At 35.4% G+C, this 18,809-nt stretch overlaps 1 protein-coding gene across 6 annotated transcripts in view; it reads right to left on the reverse strand.

Moving 5' to 3' along the window:
- The window catches only part of Smr (nuclear receptor corepressor smrter), a 426,844-nt gene that overhangs the window by 139,347 nt on the left and 268,688 nt on the right, over positions 1-18,809 (reverse strand). The window contains exon 1 of one of the 6 annotated variants that reach the window (XM_088226000.1): positions 15,948-16,471. The exons of the other annotated variants lie outside the window; for them this stretch is intronic. Within the exon in view, the coding sequence (XP_088082126.1) occupies positions 15,948-16,006 (59 nt within the window). The 5' untranslated portion in view covers positions 16,007-16,471. Of the gene's footprint in view, positions 1-15,947; positions 16,472-18,809 lie in introns of those variants that run through there. 6 annotated transcript variants of the gene reach the window in all.

Genomic DNA, 18,809 nt, shown 5'->3' on the forward strand with positions numbered 1-18,809 from the left:
CGTTAGCCGCGCGGCCGTGCCCCCCTCGCTTCTCCCCTGCAGAAGTAAGCGACCGTTTGTTCTTTTTAATATTTTATTTTTTAAAATTATCTTCGTCCTAAATATTTTTATTAATATGCTAATATGTCTTCTCGCCCTTACTGATCATGGTGGTTTTGGATGTGACAGGGTTTAGAGAACACCCTGTATTTATACATTGAATGATTGAACTCTCCAATATTCGCCAATATCTCGCTTCAAAGCAAATCGTGATCAACAGAAGCCTAGACCGACCCTCATTACCCTACATTAGTTCTATAATGTTAAATAAAACGTCACAATATCTGCGACGAAGCCGAGCGAACGGCAGAGAAATCAGACGCTACAATCGTAAAGTTTATACCAGAAGATGACGCCGTGCGCCGTCCAGTTTGTTTTCTCGGTTCCCGCGGCCCGCGGTCCGCGGCCCGTCGGTGCCCGTAACGGGGCCTCGGCGAGAGCGAGGAGCGGGCCGACGATGCCGAGGAAAACAAAAAAGAAAGTGGAAACGAAACCGAGTCCCATTTCGCGAAGGGTGACCTCGAAGCGTCATCTTTCGAGCGGAGATTATGTATCCACTGCGGATAGTGGAAGCGGGAAAGAAACGCTCTAAGTACGGGCATTTAAAACATACCTGACGATTTGTGGTAGTTTTGAAAAGACCGGTTATTCTAAACTCTAGAATCTAAGAGGTTGAAAACTTCAAATATCATTAGCACAAAAGTAGTTCCATCTTCGTACTGTTGAGAACTACAGTAAAATAATAAATAACTATGGCTTAAAACATGTTTAACCTTTAAGAGAATGACTAGATTGCAATAAAAATTAAACGATAGGGGCGGCGACAGAAAAAAAAGCATTATGAGCAAAAACGAATGAGATTGTGGCGTCTTTTAGAGGGATGTGGAAGTAACATGTGCATTCATCGTGCTAACTGCACTATTAATAAAATTGTTCGCAGTCATAAGCCGTCATATAAGCAGATGTGGCGGTGAGTCCGCAGTCCGCAGTCCGCAGCCCGCACTCACGAAGCATTAAACCGCGCGGAGATTCCACGAATCCTAATAAAATCCCGCAGAGCGCATTTCCTTTGAAACGTCGGACGAAAAGACCATGGCTTTGTACGTCTGCCAGGACATGCGACATGCGACACTGACACGACGATTGCTAATCGAAACGGATCCGAGAGTACGCCCTCTGGCGACTGCCAACTGAGTATCGTTTACTGTTACGCGCTGTCAGTTATTGTTACGAGTAATATGGGATATGACTCAGCTCGCAATCTCGCGGTTAGTGGTTAGTGGTAAGCGCGTTGCGCGTTGCGTTGCTTCAGCGTGCATAAAAAGTTCCGGGATCCACAAAGCTTCTAGACCTAATGAGATACTTCACCAAACCAACATTTTATGCAGATTGATAGTATGTACATAATACCAAGGGCGAGCTGATCTCTTAAACTACTTAACTTCGGTACTTCTCATAAACAGTTGGTCATACTCACACGACGCTTGGCAGTATTCGACCTTTATCTAGATTACTGCAGATATTCTAATATCATTTCAACTAAATTATTTTGTTGGATAATCATTATTATTATGTTTTCATGAAACATTTCAACACGCGCAATACAATTAAATAATAAATTAGCAATTGACATCATTATTAATTTACGATAAACACTGCATACACACCTCTTAAGAGCTGTACATAATATTACAAAGTGACGTGTTATTAATCGGTAGTTTCTTTGATCGATAGGTTTTGTACAAATAGAGATTTATACAAAATCTTCCAGTTTATCTGATTAAATACTCCTATAATTGCAAAATGCCACATAAAAAACCTTATGTTTAAAAACATGTCGGTGCTAAATTAAAAGGTGATAATGATTTTGATATTTTCAAAAACATGCCTAAATACTACCACCCCATCACTAAACAATTAAACGTCTGTTATCAAAAATGTATTTTAGGTGACAATCGAAATATTTATTTTCTAATTTTCTCTATTCGGATATATCTAATGAATTGAACGATCGACATCCACTTAATTATTCAAAATAAATTTGAAAACGTCGATTATTTTCTTAATGTAGGCCAACTGATTGTAGAATAATTATGATATGAACATACACATACACATTATGCTTATACTTAAATACATTATTTTATTTTCATCAGTACATACAAAGATTAATCACACAGTGAGTAAAAAAATGCAGACTTTAAAATCATCAAAAACTAAGCAAATAAAAATGTAATCTTCTTATACCCCTGTCCGCACCTAGTGATGCATAACTAACTGCATTGTTAAACCTTTTAAGGCGAAATATCATCATTATGTTCTTACGTTTTATATATCATTATCATTATTTTTTTTAATTAATAGTGCGTGTTTTATCTTGCTGGCAATCGAACCCCCGCCAAATACGCTAATCACAACATCACTAAATCGACAGTGAATTAAATATAACTATTTCACGCTCACCGGAATAAACAAAACTTTCGTTGGAAAAAAAAGAGGGAAATTAAAATATAGTTGAATAATGAAATATTTTTGATCAGCCTCGTAGCTGCCAATGAGGTCCCGGGTTCACCTTAGTTTGTTAATGTTTTTTTAATAGCCTCGAGGTGATCTTAACAATAATGGCGTTACGTAAAACATCCACAAAATAATTATACAACTTTCAAAAGTTTTATGAACTTGAAAAACTTGGCACGCATATAAAAAGCAATTTTAGATCACGAAATTATTTTGAATTAATACGTGAGACGAATCAGATACGCAATATGATAATAGGTATTTCCGCATATTGCGAATATACAATGCGGCTATTTTTGGATTAGTCGGCACAACTTTCAATGAAATTCGGTCACGACTCACGACAAAAACTAATACACTTGATGGATTAAGTTGATCATCGTTAAAACGAGTTTTAACAAGTGCGAAACTAGAAATTCCATTTAATTTATGTTCCTGAACATCGAATGAACTTGTGTTCAAAACAAACAGATTTTTACTTTTTCTTTCTGTGTCCGGGCGAACGAGGAATACAGTTATGTGTGAAATAGAAACCACGTTCGCCTACCAATCTTTAGGTCCTGTGTACGATTCCTGACAGGGTGAACGTGAAATATTGATTTTAAAGGTTTTTTTAAACAGCAATATTTAATTATTCCTGGACTGGCAATGAGCGTAGGACTGATCACTGTACCTTCATGTAACAGATGTTCGAACCACGCTGCGTTTGGTTTACTAATGTAGTTCCCTATGCACCATTCGGTGCGGAAAGGGGAATGATGATTATGATAATTTACTTACGAACATTATTATATTACGAAAGTAAGTAATTTCAAGGAACACAAAAATATGGCAATAAAAACTCGGTGAGTTCAACCTGCTTTAAATATATATATTTATTAATAAACTCGTGGAAACACATGCCGAATATAAAAACGTAAACGTGCTCAGTATAATTTAATATGATATTTGGACATATTATAGTATTATAATAACTCTCGTTGTCGGATCCGTCCGTGTGTATTTCTAAATTAAAAACGTGCTCTTCTTCGCCATTGAAGACACGAAATAATACAATTATATTAATCCGGACACAACAGGAAGAAGAGCCGGCCGGATTCAATCGACGTAAAACGTGATATTTCCTCGACGGAAGGAGGAATTTCGACGAAAGTAATAAGTTTCTCCGGCCGGGGTCTTGTACAAATATTGTACTTTGTCCATTAGCGGAATTCAGCGAGTACACTGTGCGGCAGAGGTGCTAAAATACTTATATATTTTTTGTTTGATTTAATTTTGGGAAGTATTGTTATTATTTTATCAGTTCATGGTCTGTTTTTAAGATTAAAGAAAATGAGAAACGTTTCTACAAAAGGCACAATAATATTGTAAATCGTTAGAGATTAGATAAAATTTATATCGCCGTGCTCGTCCGATGTTATCCATATTTCGTGAGGAGTTTTCTTTTATCAAAACCGGCATGTCAAGTATTTACATAAATTTACTAACAAATAAGTTAAATGTATTTGGGATCTCTCGGGCGGATGTGTGGTAAAACGATGCACGATCGAAATCCGTGTACTATGCGAGACTGGGACACAAGCTTATCGGCGGAATCAAGAAAGGGGTGCTGCGTTGGTTCAGACATGTAGAGTGAATGGACAGCGAAAGAATGGCCAAAAGTATCTACGATGCGAACGTTAATGGATGCAGAAAACTAGGAAGAAATAAAAAGACATGGCACGATCAAGTCCAACAAATACTTGAAGATGGACATGTCAGGAGTAGGAATGAGAAGATGTATGAATGAAGATGAAGCGAGGCATGTATGCAATGACAGAGTGATATGGCATTCTGTCCTCTCTGCCTACCCCTACGGTGAAACGACATGATTATTTTTTGTTAGTATTTACTATTCCTTGACAAACCAAGCCTGATAATGTAAATTCTTGCCACTTTATAAAAATGCCGGAGATCATGGGTCTATTTTACAAAAAGCGGGACGGAGGAATTTATTTTTATTAATAATACGCTTTGTACAGAGAAAATTATGTTTTTCACTCCGGCTCGCTTAGAATTCTTAGGTCTGCCAACGTCTTGATTTATTTGATAACAAGTTGTCTTGATTTTTTTTTTGACAAGTTGTCTTCATTCATGCGACCACTGAAACAAATTCAACTGTAACCGACCATCTCGCTCCCTCTTCCATTCTCCCCCCTAGGCCAATTTTGTTCCGTCTCTTCCTCGATGATTTTGTCTATATGCTTGTACATATTACTACAAAAATCGCACTGGGCGCATGTATGATTCTAAATGTGTGTTTAAATGTTTAAAGATAAATAATTACTCTCCAGAATAAAAACTAACATTTAAATACATAACTACGAGACTGTTATGAATTTCATAAAATTTATTGAACAGCGAAAGAACGGCTAAAAGGATCTACGATGCAAATGTTGATGGATGCAGAAAACGAGGAAGACCGAAAAAGACATGGCACGATTAAGTCCATCAAATACTTGAAGATGGACATGTCAAAAGTAGGAATAATCGGCGTGCGTGCATGAGAAGATGTATGAATGTAAAGGAACCGAGGTCTGTATGCCAAGATAGAGTGTTATGGCGTTCTATCCTCTCTGCCTACCCCTACGGGGAAACGACGTGATGGTTTGTTGTTGTTGTTGCCTCCTTTTAAGTATAGAAAATGCGTATTTATGATTTATTTATTAACGCCCAAAGTGCTTTTACAAACACAGAGGTTATAAACAATTTACAAATATAACAATACTATTTAAAATGAAAAAAAACGTATGAAAAACAAATGAAAATACTAGACACTCAATTATTATTTAAAAAAATTAAGAGTTATTGGTTCTTGAAGTAAGAAAATATATTTTTCTTTTGGTCATCTGTGTGTTCATTCCCGAGAGAGTGAATTCTCGGGAACAGAGAATTTATGTGCGAATTTGACTATGATGTATTTATATAAAATAAAAATGATACCTTATTGGCCTATCTGACACATTTGAATAGATACATTTAGCCAACTCGGGAACATCAAAGAGATTATTTACGACTTCAAACAACAATTATTCTTCTACCACTAATTTTCAAGTAAATTCATAATCAATCGACAGGTTATATAATAATAAACAAGTATTTCAAAAGGTAATTAAATTATGATGTAATAAGCAAGATCAAAACGACGTAAGTTACATATTGTAAGCGACATATATACTAAATAATTTTAGGATCGAAAATTTAAAGTTTAATCTTCCAGTAGTTCCAATCCATGGATCGATAGCTACTGCGGGTCATAACTACGATCGGGGGCGTCCCCAATTTGCATACAGACGGTCGTTATTACGTTTTGGCTCGCGCCCGAATTAACATAAATACGCCGCAGATAGAGGTAAATAATTGACGATTTTGCGCATAAACGGTAGAGGCTTTCTGCCCTCGGACGATGACTACACTGCCGACTACCAGCTACACTAGCGACTGGCGAGAGGCTCTCCTATACTAATACAGAAGTGGACATGACCACTCGCCGGAGGAATGTAACGGGCATAAGCGGACCTTCGATCTCGTAATGCTGCACAAAGTTCGGAACGGAGACTTTAGTAACACGCGCATGCACTCAACGTGCAATATGCACCTACAATGTGATGGATATTGTTGATTGGTAGATAGCTTGAATTCCAGGGTCCGTATTTTAATGGGAAGTTAAAATTTATCTACTAAGTAAAATTAAGCCTTCTGTATGAAAAATATAATACGTTTACAACCGACGAAGATACTTTTCATACAAACACCAACATTTTCGTATATACATACGGATGTTAGTTTGTATCGTCACGATATGCAGCGATGAAGATAGCGTTCATAATCGCGGCGCAGGTTGTTCTCGGCTGCTTTATTACATTTATATGCCAAATTCATATATTTTCAAAATGCACAAAATATTTATATTTCCCTCATACGAAATCCGTAAACACAGCGTGCTCTTTTGAACAATCCGCGTATGTAATCATAAAAAGTGATTTCCAATTTTTTTTTGAAAATTCAAAATCCACTCAAATATACCGGCGCGCGCACAGTGTTGTTTTTTTCCATCATAATTATTTACTTAAGTGTTATTCTTGCTTTCCAGTGTAGATTTGTCAATTTATTTGTATGCACAAACCATACACTTTGCAATATCACATAATATGTACAAATATTAAATCATTGATTGGATACATTTTCAATCCACTGTATGCATTATTTTCTAAATGCAGATACATTTTTAGCTTCCCCAAAATTTTCTGGCAACTCTTTGAACACGTTTAAGGCTTTTATAATAATTCTTTATTTTGAGTCCCAGCAACAACAATTTACTCGTACTTACCTATGAAAAAAAACGAACAAGTCAAAAAAATTTGCGTATTTACATACAAAATACGCGAGATATATTTTTTTTCTACGGCCGCATGAGCGGTTTAGGATAGCACCGCTGGTTTTCGTCGTTACAGTTATAGGGTACAGTGTAGTGTAGTCGCGCGTTGTATAGTTTGATTGATTTTCCCGAGTAAAAGTTAACATTGAACCTTTCGCTAGATAATAAATCCAGTGGCGCTATCGTGAGACGTCGAACGGAGAGATTCGCCATTGTGTAACGTCGAGCGGGAAATTTGCCAGCCAAAGGGGAAATGGAAATTTCATTCGAGATAGCACAAATGAATAATAGGGATTTTATGACGCAGCCTTCAAATAATGGAGGTTTTTATTCGGGGAAATCAAACGGGCAAAAAAATAAATGAATTATTAACAACATTTTTTAAAAACGTCAAAATATTTGTAAACAAATAGATTCTCAAGAAACTCCTGGAGAAGGAAATATATTTTTGAAAAGCATTTTTCAGTCATTTTTAAGCGAATGTGTTTCTGCGTTCGATAATTCTGCTACTTAGATTTGGCGATATGCAATATGATATGCAATATGATACGATATGCGATAGACAATAAGTACTAGCAAATAAATAACACTCAAATTTTAAAACATTATTTTTACACATGGCTTGTTAATTGCATTAAAATAAATTTAAGCGGAACAATTTGAGATTTCTGAGCTAACTCACAGTTTGTAAAAAATAGAGAAAAATGAAAGGACGATAATAAATCGATAGAGAAATATATGCCGTATTTTTGGACCATAGGACGCACTTTTCTACTCTAAACATTCAGCCATCTTATCGTCCGCAAAATACGGTAAATTGAGATTAATAAAAAGAGATCCAAAATAGGTGAATGTAAAAAAAAAACAAGGGAAAATATTGAATTGAGAATTATTTTTATCGGTCCAATAAGCGGCAACTTTGATTTAGTATCTCGATCATCGGAAAACCCGTGAAATAATTTTCGTTGGAATAAAAATTCAAAACATAATATCCGCAATACGATCGGTTCGGTTCGCTTTTAAATTTGGCAACGCCGCGATCCTCGTGAATTATAGGAAATCGTGATCCCGGCTCGACGCGCGACGGGAGAGCCTCCAACACACAGTCAACATCGCGGAACCAAGGCCGGGTTTCTATACAATCAGTACCCACTACAGGACACGGTGGTTGGTGCAATGCGGGAAAGGAAAAGAAAAAAAATACTATATTTTTTATCGCTAAGTGCTTCGACGAATCACGTTCCGGTCCCGGGTCCGAGCGCGTCTCTAACGTTTTATGAGAACTCGAGAGCGAAACAATGTTTTCGTAAACATGTTTCGTAAACACACTAAGTTATAAATATGTAGAAACTTACAATGTATAAAAATATCTTTATAGCTCACTTTTAAAGCACATTAACTTCAGCAATGCCAGAAAAACAAAACAGCAGTTGACCCGTTACAATACGGCTAGCTTCTAGAAAGATCCTGGTTTTTCCTATCGTGGGTAGGTATACTGGCAAAAAACGTTAACTCGAAAATATGCGGATTTGACTTAATGATGCAGTTTTGTAAAGTTTTTAACGCTCTACAAACTAGCAAAATACACAAAGCCATATTAAATTTTGTATATATCTTAAGAAATAAATTTAAGGTTAAGTCGCATACCGGGTATTTTATTCGGACTAAAAGCTTTAAATGATGTAATATTTACTTAATATAAAATTAAGAAACGGAAAAATTAAAAACATGTTCTTAAATAAGCACTTAAAATCTTACTATATTTAAATAAGATATAAAAGAGTAAAATTGGAACAAAACTTAAATGCTTGAATTCTCAAAACAGGGATTTGAGAGGTTAAAACTTTTTGCCAGTATACCTACGATATATTATTTACACACGATTCCATTGAATCACTTATAAACGTCAATTAATTAATTACAACTATATAATCATCATCATCATTCTCTTTCCGCACCTAATGGTACACCAATCGCAGCGTATCTTGATCATTTTTGTTCATTTTGTTCACATGACAAGATGTCCAAGTCCAGGAACTATGAAATATTCTAGTGTGAAGACACCCTTTTGAATAAATATTTCATGTCACCCATGTCCGGATGCGAACCCGAGACCTCTTGAATGGTAGGCAAACGCGCTGAGCATTACACCACGAGGCCGACATTCTAAGATAGATACGAATACGTTTCTGGTTCCGACTAGGTAGGAATTTCCTGTGTGAGTCAGGACCATGCATAAAACACAAATCTATCGTATTTGAATAGACACATTCTTGGCAATCCTTCAGTATTTGAAAGCTTGTTTTTAAAAAAATCAAGCTTTGTTTTTGCTCTCCTGAAAACCGTGCAAAATGCAGATTCGTTAGTATACATAGGGACCGTAGCTTTACCTGTAGCGTGTATTTGAAATTCCCAAAATTTCTTATATTATATTTTTTGAAGTTTTCTATGTATTAGATATTGACATGTGTTGTGTCAGTTTTTTTTCAAATTTTAAAATGAGCGTCAAAAGTAAAACAAAATAGTAAAGGTTTTACGTCTTTCAAAATATTTTTTATTCTTTTTACGTTACGTTTACTTATTAATTTATTTCAATACAATACACCTGTTGATTTCAAATTTTATCCTATGCCTAGAATAAAGATTACTCTTTTAAAGCTTAAAATAAATAAAAATAAAATTGTGGGCGTAATAATGCGTTGAAAGAATAAAAAAGCTTTAAATGCGATTATCCCGCAACTTGTTTTAATGACTAAATGCATTCTGTCAGTAAAGCCTCGATAAACTTGTGCAACAACAAACCATCACGCCGTTTCCCCGTAGGATAGAACGCCATATCACTTTATCTTTGCATACAGACCTCGCTTCCTCTACATGCATACATATTATCATGCACGCAAGCCGATTATTACTCTCGTATGTTCAAAAAAATAAAAGTTGAAATGAATCCAATAGAAAAAAAATATTTTGGATACCTTATCAAATTTGAATTTAGAATTCTACCAATTCACCGCATAAACAATAAATAAATTATGTTTACAAAAATGCTAGTCGCACGGGACGAAAATGAGCATACGCCAGCGTTAAAAATAAACTCACGGCGTGACACGTGAGAAAGGAAAATTCACTTAAAGGACTGTGATAATAAATTACCTACACTAACAATATTCCTATTATACCAATGTATCACGGTAAGTTTTCCATTATTGTCTTCGGTGTTCACACCGCGTACCGCGTACCGTGTACCGTACTCCGACTCCCAACTCCCGACACGGTGCGAGATCAACAATAGGCGGCCATTTTGGCGAGGCTCTTTTGTTTATTAATTCCCGTGGAAGGGGTGATGCTACATAAATTAACGCTAATTATCAACACGGCAAAAATATATTTATACGGACTAAAAATTGTTTTACGAAGAAATCGTCAAAATAAATAATAAGGTCGCATGGTCATAGACAAATCGGAGAGATATTAAAGTAGAGGAAGAAAAAAATATATATTAACAAGTGAGCAAAGGAAGTGAGAAAAATACGATTTGCATTACGTGAGTGACGCAGAATTGTTCTTTTTTTTAAGAAAGTTTCCAAAAGCTAGAACTTTTATTCAAAGCTAAAACATTTCAATGTAAAATGATCAGTCTGACGCATCGGGTGCTAGTGCACACATATTACAGTAAATGGTAGACAACGGCGCTAACCACTAGACCAGAAAGTGGATATGGGGATAGTCATAAAAAAATAACAAAAATTTATACTTTTCATTATTCAAAAAGGTGATGTCAAAGAGCCTTTAGCTAAAGCAACGCGTGCAGAAGCCCACGTTGTATAAATATTTTAGTAGTTAAGAATGTTCATGGTCTAAAAATTCTCAATGGTGATCTACATGACAAGTTCTTAGAAATGCTCGAGGCTGTTTTTTTTCTTCATTCTATATAAGGTTATAAGGAAAACAACTCTTAAATTCTTTATTTTTCCAGTGTTTTCAAACCTGATTTTAGATAATATTTAAAAAATATAATTATTTAATACAAACAATAAAACAACAATACCTATTACAGACTGTATTAAAACATTTATTACAAAAGAGACGTAGAACATTTTCGAGAAGGGAACATTTAAGTATAGATATTATCATTATCATCATTCTCTTTCCGCGCCTAATGGTGCATAGGGACATTGATACACCAATTGTAGCGTATCATGATTATTTTTTTGTTACACGAAGGTCAGGTGCCAGTCTAGGGACTATGAAATATTCTAGTGTAAACACGTTTTAAAAAAAATATATATAAACCACGACAGAGGTCTCGGCTTCGATTCCCGACATGTTGGCATCAAAATATTTATTTGAAAAATTGTCTCGATTACCTCTTATTTTATTTTTAAATTGTTTGAATCGTTACTTCATATGGCTAAATTTAAGTAAATACATTTAATTGGATAACAAGCCTTGTTATATTTTTCCAATTTTATATCTCAGTAGTAGTAGTAGGTAGGTACTCCAAGTATTGTAACCTTATAGCATTATTTATTAAATAAAATATACTTCTTAATAGACCTGTTGGCTTCATAAGCAAGATTTTGAGTATATCCAGACACGTACTGTATACCTACTGTAACTGGATTTTTTTTTTTAGATTTACTCAAAAAAGAAAAATTTTAACAGAGTTACCCAAGAGGAAAATATCACGTACTACGATTAACGATAAAAATACGAGTATATCAAATGAATTTAGAATAATTAATTGTATTTTCAAAATCAATATGGGAATTGTAGAGAAATGTTTTCATATATAACTTCAATAAAGAAAAAAATTCAAAATATGTCAGAAAACGCGACATGTTTGGCATTGATAGTTGTGACGTCATGAATCGTGACGATGTTCTATGATTTTTTTAAGGTTTGGAAAAAAGATAAAAATGAACACAATCATGTCGTATTAGGGGCATGACCAATGCAATGACCGTTTTTGCGGGAATTCAAAATTACAAATTTAAAAATATTTTTTATGCTAAGAAATAGAAAAAAAAACTTTTTTATTGTACAGTATTTTATAGACCCTTATTTCTTAAAAAAAGTGTTATTTCATTTCACATTAACCGGGCTTTTGGCGGTTTGTGAATACCGTCATCATGCAGAATACTGTAGGACCTGAGTTATGGGGGGGGGAGCGTTTTCTGCATTTTTAAAGCTGTAAGAATGGGGGTCTATGAAGACCCTTTCCACTCTCGCCTAATATTGATTTTCGTTACGGGAGTTTCTATTTCAGGGTTGAGAAAGGAAAGATGAAGAAAGGCGCGGGACGTGACATTGGATAGTAGGAGTAGATAGTATACTATACATTGCAGAAGTGCGTATGGATTCAGTTGCCCTAAGATAGAGGACTTAAGAAAAAAACAGTACTATCTACTATTAACTAATAAAAATAATTACAAAACGTTTAAGATATTATATAAATATATATTCAAACACCAAGAATTTTTTCGAATGCATTATTTTTGTTAAATTTATCTATGCAATATCTATTTCGATAATGATAAAGCGACTAACGACCACTTCGTCGGGAACGTAGAACAATGACGGATGTGCGAAAAATGCGACATGGACTTTCTTTTATATTTGATATTGAAAAAGTTATATAAAGGATTTTTTTTTCAGGTTTAAAATAAATATATATGTATATAACTAACCAAAGTATACTTTTAAACATATCAAGTTGACAGAAAGTGTAAAAAAACCGCTCTCACGTAAAAGTTAAAGAAAATCACATGTGTCGTTGTTGTACTATCCCGATGAAGAGAATTTATGTTAAAAATGATTGTGTTTTTGTCAAAATGGTCTAAAGTGCATAGTTTTATCTTACTTTTAACATACAATCCATTTTGACGAAATCGCAAAAATTCATTACCTTTCACTTGTCTGCATACGATAGTGCAACGGGCACTGCATTGTTAAATCAAACTCATAACTCGATCGTCTGCCACAGGATTACTTAACGATCAGTCTCACGATCAGGGTAAAAAAATATTTCACCTTAAACTAAATATTTCATGTCCACCTACCCAGGAATCGGACCTGGAACCTAAAGTATGGTAGGCGAATGCGCAAACCACTACACTACAAAAACTCTATCTACTATCTAAAAGTATCTACTCTGGAGCAGGCATAGAGTCGAAAACTTCCAGGGTCTTGGTTCTATTTCACGCAGAACTGCAATATTTATACACTCACAATTATTATGTTTCTTCATATTTCGATGTTTTTTCATTGTTTATTTACTACTCACTGTTATTTGGAATATTATTTATTACTTTAAGTTCTTACTCCATAAACCATATCTCAATTTTAAATTCAGTTATGTTTTTGTATTATTTTCTGTTGATATAAATGATTCTATTATTCGGTACATTTGATTATGAATGTAACTATATTTCTATAATTTATATTTCAATATTTATTTCTGATTATTTTTTGTTGTTTTATTAATTATTACTTATACTTTATTTTTCTGGATTGTTATTCTATTGGATCACATGTTGTTATAATTACATTTATTTCACTATGTATTTTTTATTCTTGTTAATTATTATGGTTTAACATGGGCTCAGCCTAAAAAGACTTACACGTTCATTAATAGTGAACGAGATTAATTTTGAATGAGTAAATAAATATTTTTTACATTTAGCACTGTATTTACACAATAAATATAACAATTCGCGACTTTGGCACTGGTCCGACGATTACAGCGTATTTATTTATGTTCCAAATACCATTATAAGTAATGTAATATGTGTAGAAATATCTAATAGATAGTGATATTGAATATTTACCCCAATCTAACGCGCTAAATACACCAAGTAGTGTGGCGAGATAAGATAGCCTAGATTGTAAAAAAATACAGTCAACGTAGATAAGGACATAGTATTTATCATTTTGCCGTTGCTTACTTTTGTAAGACCTACATAAATTAGAAGTACAATCATACACATCTCACTATAAGATGTCTCACTTTTCGATGGGAGTAAAGTATAAACTTTTGCATGTTGAAAACGTGAATTAATCACGACAGCTGATTAAAGACCTGGAACGTACCTTTGTTATGTTACAATTTGAAATAATTTTATTGAAATGACGCGATTAATTGAAACCCTGATGATGAAAGCTGCGATAGGATCCGAAACGTCGGCGAAAGGCGCGAACGACGCACGGCACTGTTAAACCCACAAAATCTGTGGAAATACAGTAGAACTCCAATTATCCGAACTCCGACTATCCGAATCGCTTTGACCGAGATGTTCAGCAAGCAACGATCTATATTTACAGTACGTACATACTGTACAGCACTTGTAACTAAGCTTAACAATTCGCCTTTTAATGTAATTAATTAAAATATATTTTTCTTTAAAACTGGATTTTTCTCTGTTTTTCAACACACGTACAGTAATTAATTAAAAAATACATTTTTTTGAAAAAAGGTATTGAATGTTATTTTCACGATAAAACTTCATCCATTAATGATCATTTAGATGTTACTATAAAAATGTGATAGTAAGTAAATTATATTTATCAACAATATTTCAAATTTGTCCAAATTTTTGTAGATAAGAACTGGATTCAACCTCTTTGGAAATTATTAACATTATGTACAAGATGAAGAACATTAAATTTTAAAGAAGGGATTATAGAAGTCTGGGCATTTACTGGCCTAGTAAATACCCAAACCTTTTTATTCCCTTCACAGAAATGTTGTTTTCGAGATTTCTACATGTTTATAAGACTTAAAGAGATTATTAATATGATTCTTGTCGAAATAATCTTCAAAAGAAATCTTATATTGTACATGAAAGAAAGTATTACTAAATGTGAGATTATTGTGAACGGAGATATTCTGAATCTAGGAAGTATGTTTACTAGAAATGGAAAGACTAAGAAAGACATCGGAAGGAGGGTGAGTGCCGGGAACAGGGTAAACCGTACACTTGAATCAATTTGGCAAATAAATAGCAGTTCGCAATGGAGTCCTGGCGCCGACCATTATGGAGGGAGCGAAGTATGGATTTGGAAAAAACAAGGATGAAAATGGCTGAATGCTGCGTGGTCAAGCACGGCAGGTGCACAAATGCCGAGATCCGTGCATTATGTAAAGCAGAGAAGAGAATTAAAGACAAAATCGAGAAAGTAGTCCCGCGTCCGTTTGGATATGAAGACCGAATGGACGGCGAAACAAAGGCTAAAAGGATTTACGACGCAAATGACGATGGGTGCAGGAAACAAGGAAGACCCAGAAAGACATAGCGACCAAATTTTAAAAATCCGTTGGACGTTTCAAAATTTGCAATAATCGATCGATTGCAGTGGAGGCTTCGAGGCATACATACAGAGATACTCAAGTGGCGTTCAATCTTCTCTGCCTACCCTCACGGTAAACAGTGTAGTTTGTCTATTATTTTCGAAATACATGATGAATAATACGATTAATTATAATTTTACAGGGCAATGTTTTCCACGTAACATTTTTTTACATAAATGGCGCTATATAATTAATCAGCAAAATATTATTTTCATTGTAAAAAAAAAGTTATTCCTCTGCAAATTTAATTTCAGCATATTGTTACAAAAACATATTTTTTCTTAGACTAATCAAAAATATTAATTTACTCTAATACTAGGAATAAGACAGGTACAATATACTTTCTCATGTTACCGTGTCGAGTCATTCTCGATACAAAATAACATTATATTTAATTATGTTATGGTTAATTAAAGAAAATACAGTAATTATATCGAAGATAAAATTATATAAACGACGACCTACCTACAGATTATTCCAAAAATGACCGAATATGCGTAATAAATATCGTTTAATTTATAACGTAGTTATCGGAATGTAAATAATTTGTCACTTTTTATGTAGAACCCATCGCAAATTGTTCATAGAAGCACACATAAAGCGTATTAAGACACATTGTTTTACCTTAGAAAGAAAACCTGAGGCTGCGAGGCAATTTCAACTTTCTGATTGTAATATCTCATCTTTCAAACATATCGGACGGAAGACTATTAAATATTCACAAAATATCACATAAAAACACCACAGATACATCGGATGATACTCGACGTTTGAACCATTTTCACTAAACTTCTGAAAGCGACGAGATAACGTCGAAATGCGTAGAAAATAAACAACACTTCATCACTCGGTTGCACGAGGAATGCAGTAATTGGGAGAAATAATAAATAGGTTAGTATCGGACCAACGCGAGTTTAGTACGCGAACGGTTGAAACTTCGGAACACGTTGTTGTAAAACTTCGAAAGTTTTACGGGACAAGCGATCTAACGTATAACAGGACGAAACCACAACAAAACTTACATACGACAGCATAAAACTAAAATAACACAATTAAAGGAGTAATTTTCGCGATAAACAATCTTGTGTTATGATTATTGTCGTGTTACAAGTACACAACACACACACATCGGACGACAACGACAGAGTACAGAGAGAGATAATATAGAAACTGCACACGGTTGCCACTGTTGCCGGTTACCATCGGCAGTCGGCGGTCGGTATGGCAGGGCGCTAGCGCTACGCACGCACGCGGCGGCCGCCATTCGCCGTTCGCTGCCCGTCCCGCCAATTTCGTTCGGGGAACGACAACAGCTGGCAACATGGCCGAGGCCCGAAGTGCCGAGTGCCGGGGCGACGGCAACCCCGCGCCGGCGTTTTTTTATTTCAGTCAATCGACGGCCGGTCGCGCCGGGCGCGGGCGCGTAGCTCGTCGTGAGGACGGTCGCGAAAAATACATCGCGGAATTAAAACTTCTTCGAACTTTTACTACGCAATGCTCGTTCTCATCGATTATGCGTATACTTTTTTTTCCAGTTATTCTAGTACCTAGCTGCTTGGACCTACAACAGGAAAATCACAAAATGGAAGTAGGGCAGTTACTTTTTTTTTTAGGTTTGTTCTGTATTTTACGCAGAACGCTTATAATGAATACGAAACTGATTAACTGATAATCAAAGGAGAAAATGTAATCTTTTAATATAAAATGACAACAACGAACCATCACGCCGTTTCCCCGCAAGGGTAGGCAGAGAGAATATAACGCAATATCACTCTATCGTTGCATACAAATCTCGCTTCCTCTACATCTTCTCAGGCACGCGCGCCGATTATTCCGACTTTTGACATGTCCGTCTTTAAGTATTTATTAGATTTGGTCGTGCCATGTTTTTTTCGGTCTTCTATTTCTGCATCCATCAACATAGGGCATTGTTAATATTTTTAGCCATTCTTTCGATGTCCATTCGCTTTACATGTCCGAACCGACGCAGAGCTCCTTCTTGATTTTGTCGATAATGCTCATCTCAGCCTTACGACGGAACGGATCTCGACATTAGTGCATCTATCATACATAGTTTTACCACACATTCGCCTGAGAGATCGCATTTCAGAAGCCTGTATATGCCTAGACTTCCATATTCCCTTCTCAAAAATGTTTTCCCTCTCTGTTGCAACAAATTTAAATTCAAACTAAATTTTCAATACTGGCGACCGAAGCGACCGATCCTCTTGCTTTAACGTTTTGAGAGATCATAACGCACCGCATAGGAAAACTACCGCAGGTTCCTATGCACCATCATGTGCGGATAATGACGAAAATGTTAGCGTTGCGGATTAACGGTTCAGAGGTCCGAGGGTCGAACCCCACTCTACCCTAACTTGGTTTCCATTTTCTAATAACAAATTACTTACAGCTCGTTGAAAATGCCCCGAAATTGAAATATTTGAGTAAATCATAAGTAGGTACGCAAATATTTATTTTTATTGAAAAAAAAAACGTACAAGTAACAATCGAACGTTTGAAATTCGATATTAATTCGAGTTTGTTACCTGCTGATTATAATTAACGAGGCAAGAGGCAAGATTACGTGGAATTCGTTTCCGAAATTTTGACGTACTAATTGTATAATTTTAATTTCGGGCAACCATGGCAACGCAGCATCTCGATTCACCGAGGGGAATAGGGGAGGGGGAGAAGCCGAAATCGTGGGGGGAGGGAAGCAAAGGAGAGGGGAGAATAAGAGCGAAGGTCGATTAGTGAATTGTAATCTATTCTCTCTCTGTCCTGCACCGGAAGCTGACCACAGATGTATATAGCTGTGTATACTATGTATTGTATTCGTATAGTGCGAACTATAATAATATATACATCTTAGTACAGTGCGTTCGAATGCTGAATGACCTGAAGCAGTGTTTTTCAACGTTTTTGAATACACGACCCCATACGAGTAGTAGACCGGGGGGGGGGGGGTGAGGTAGATCTAGATCTTTTTTATCAAAATATTTCAATTTTGGTGATCACTTTCGACGAGTTGTAAATAACTCACTACTAGAAAATGGAAATCAAGTTGGGGTAGAGTGGGGTTCTAGCCACGGGACCACAACCCGATTCAATAATACTTACAAAATATGACGATCCCCCCAGGACCCCGATTAAAAAGGGAAGTTAACAGAGTTATCTTCGACTGTCTATAAAGAAAAACTGATAAATGTGTACGAAAATTAGTATGAACGATTAAGGTATCTTCGTCGGTTACCTATAATTGAACATGTTCAGAAGAAAAAAATCGTGCATATTATGCTTTTCATATAGAAAACATCATTTGGCTTTGTAGATAAAATTAAAGATAAATGATAACTTCCCATTGCAATCGGGGCCCGGGGCCGCGATTATTAAAGGCTATCTATACATATTGAGTAAGTATAAAGTAAAATCGGTATTCATGTACAAAAATGAGAATATTTGTATGAAAATTCATAGTTTTTC

Source organism: Micrasema longulum, unplaced genomic scaffold (assembly GCF_059751315.1).
Source record: "Micrasema longulum isolate JH-2025_06_02 unplaced genomic scaffold, ASM5975131v1 h1tg000403l, whole genome shotgun sequence".
NCBI lineage: Eukaryota > Metazoa > Arthropoda > Insecta > Trichoptera > Brachycentridae > Micrasema > Micrasema longulum.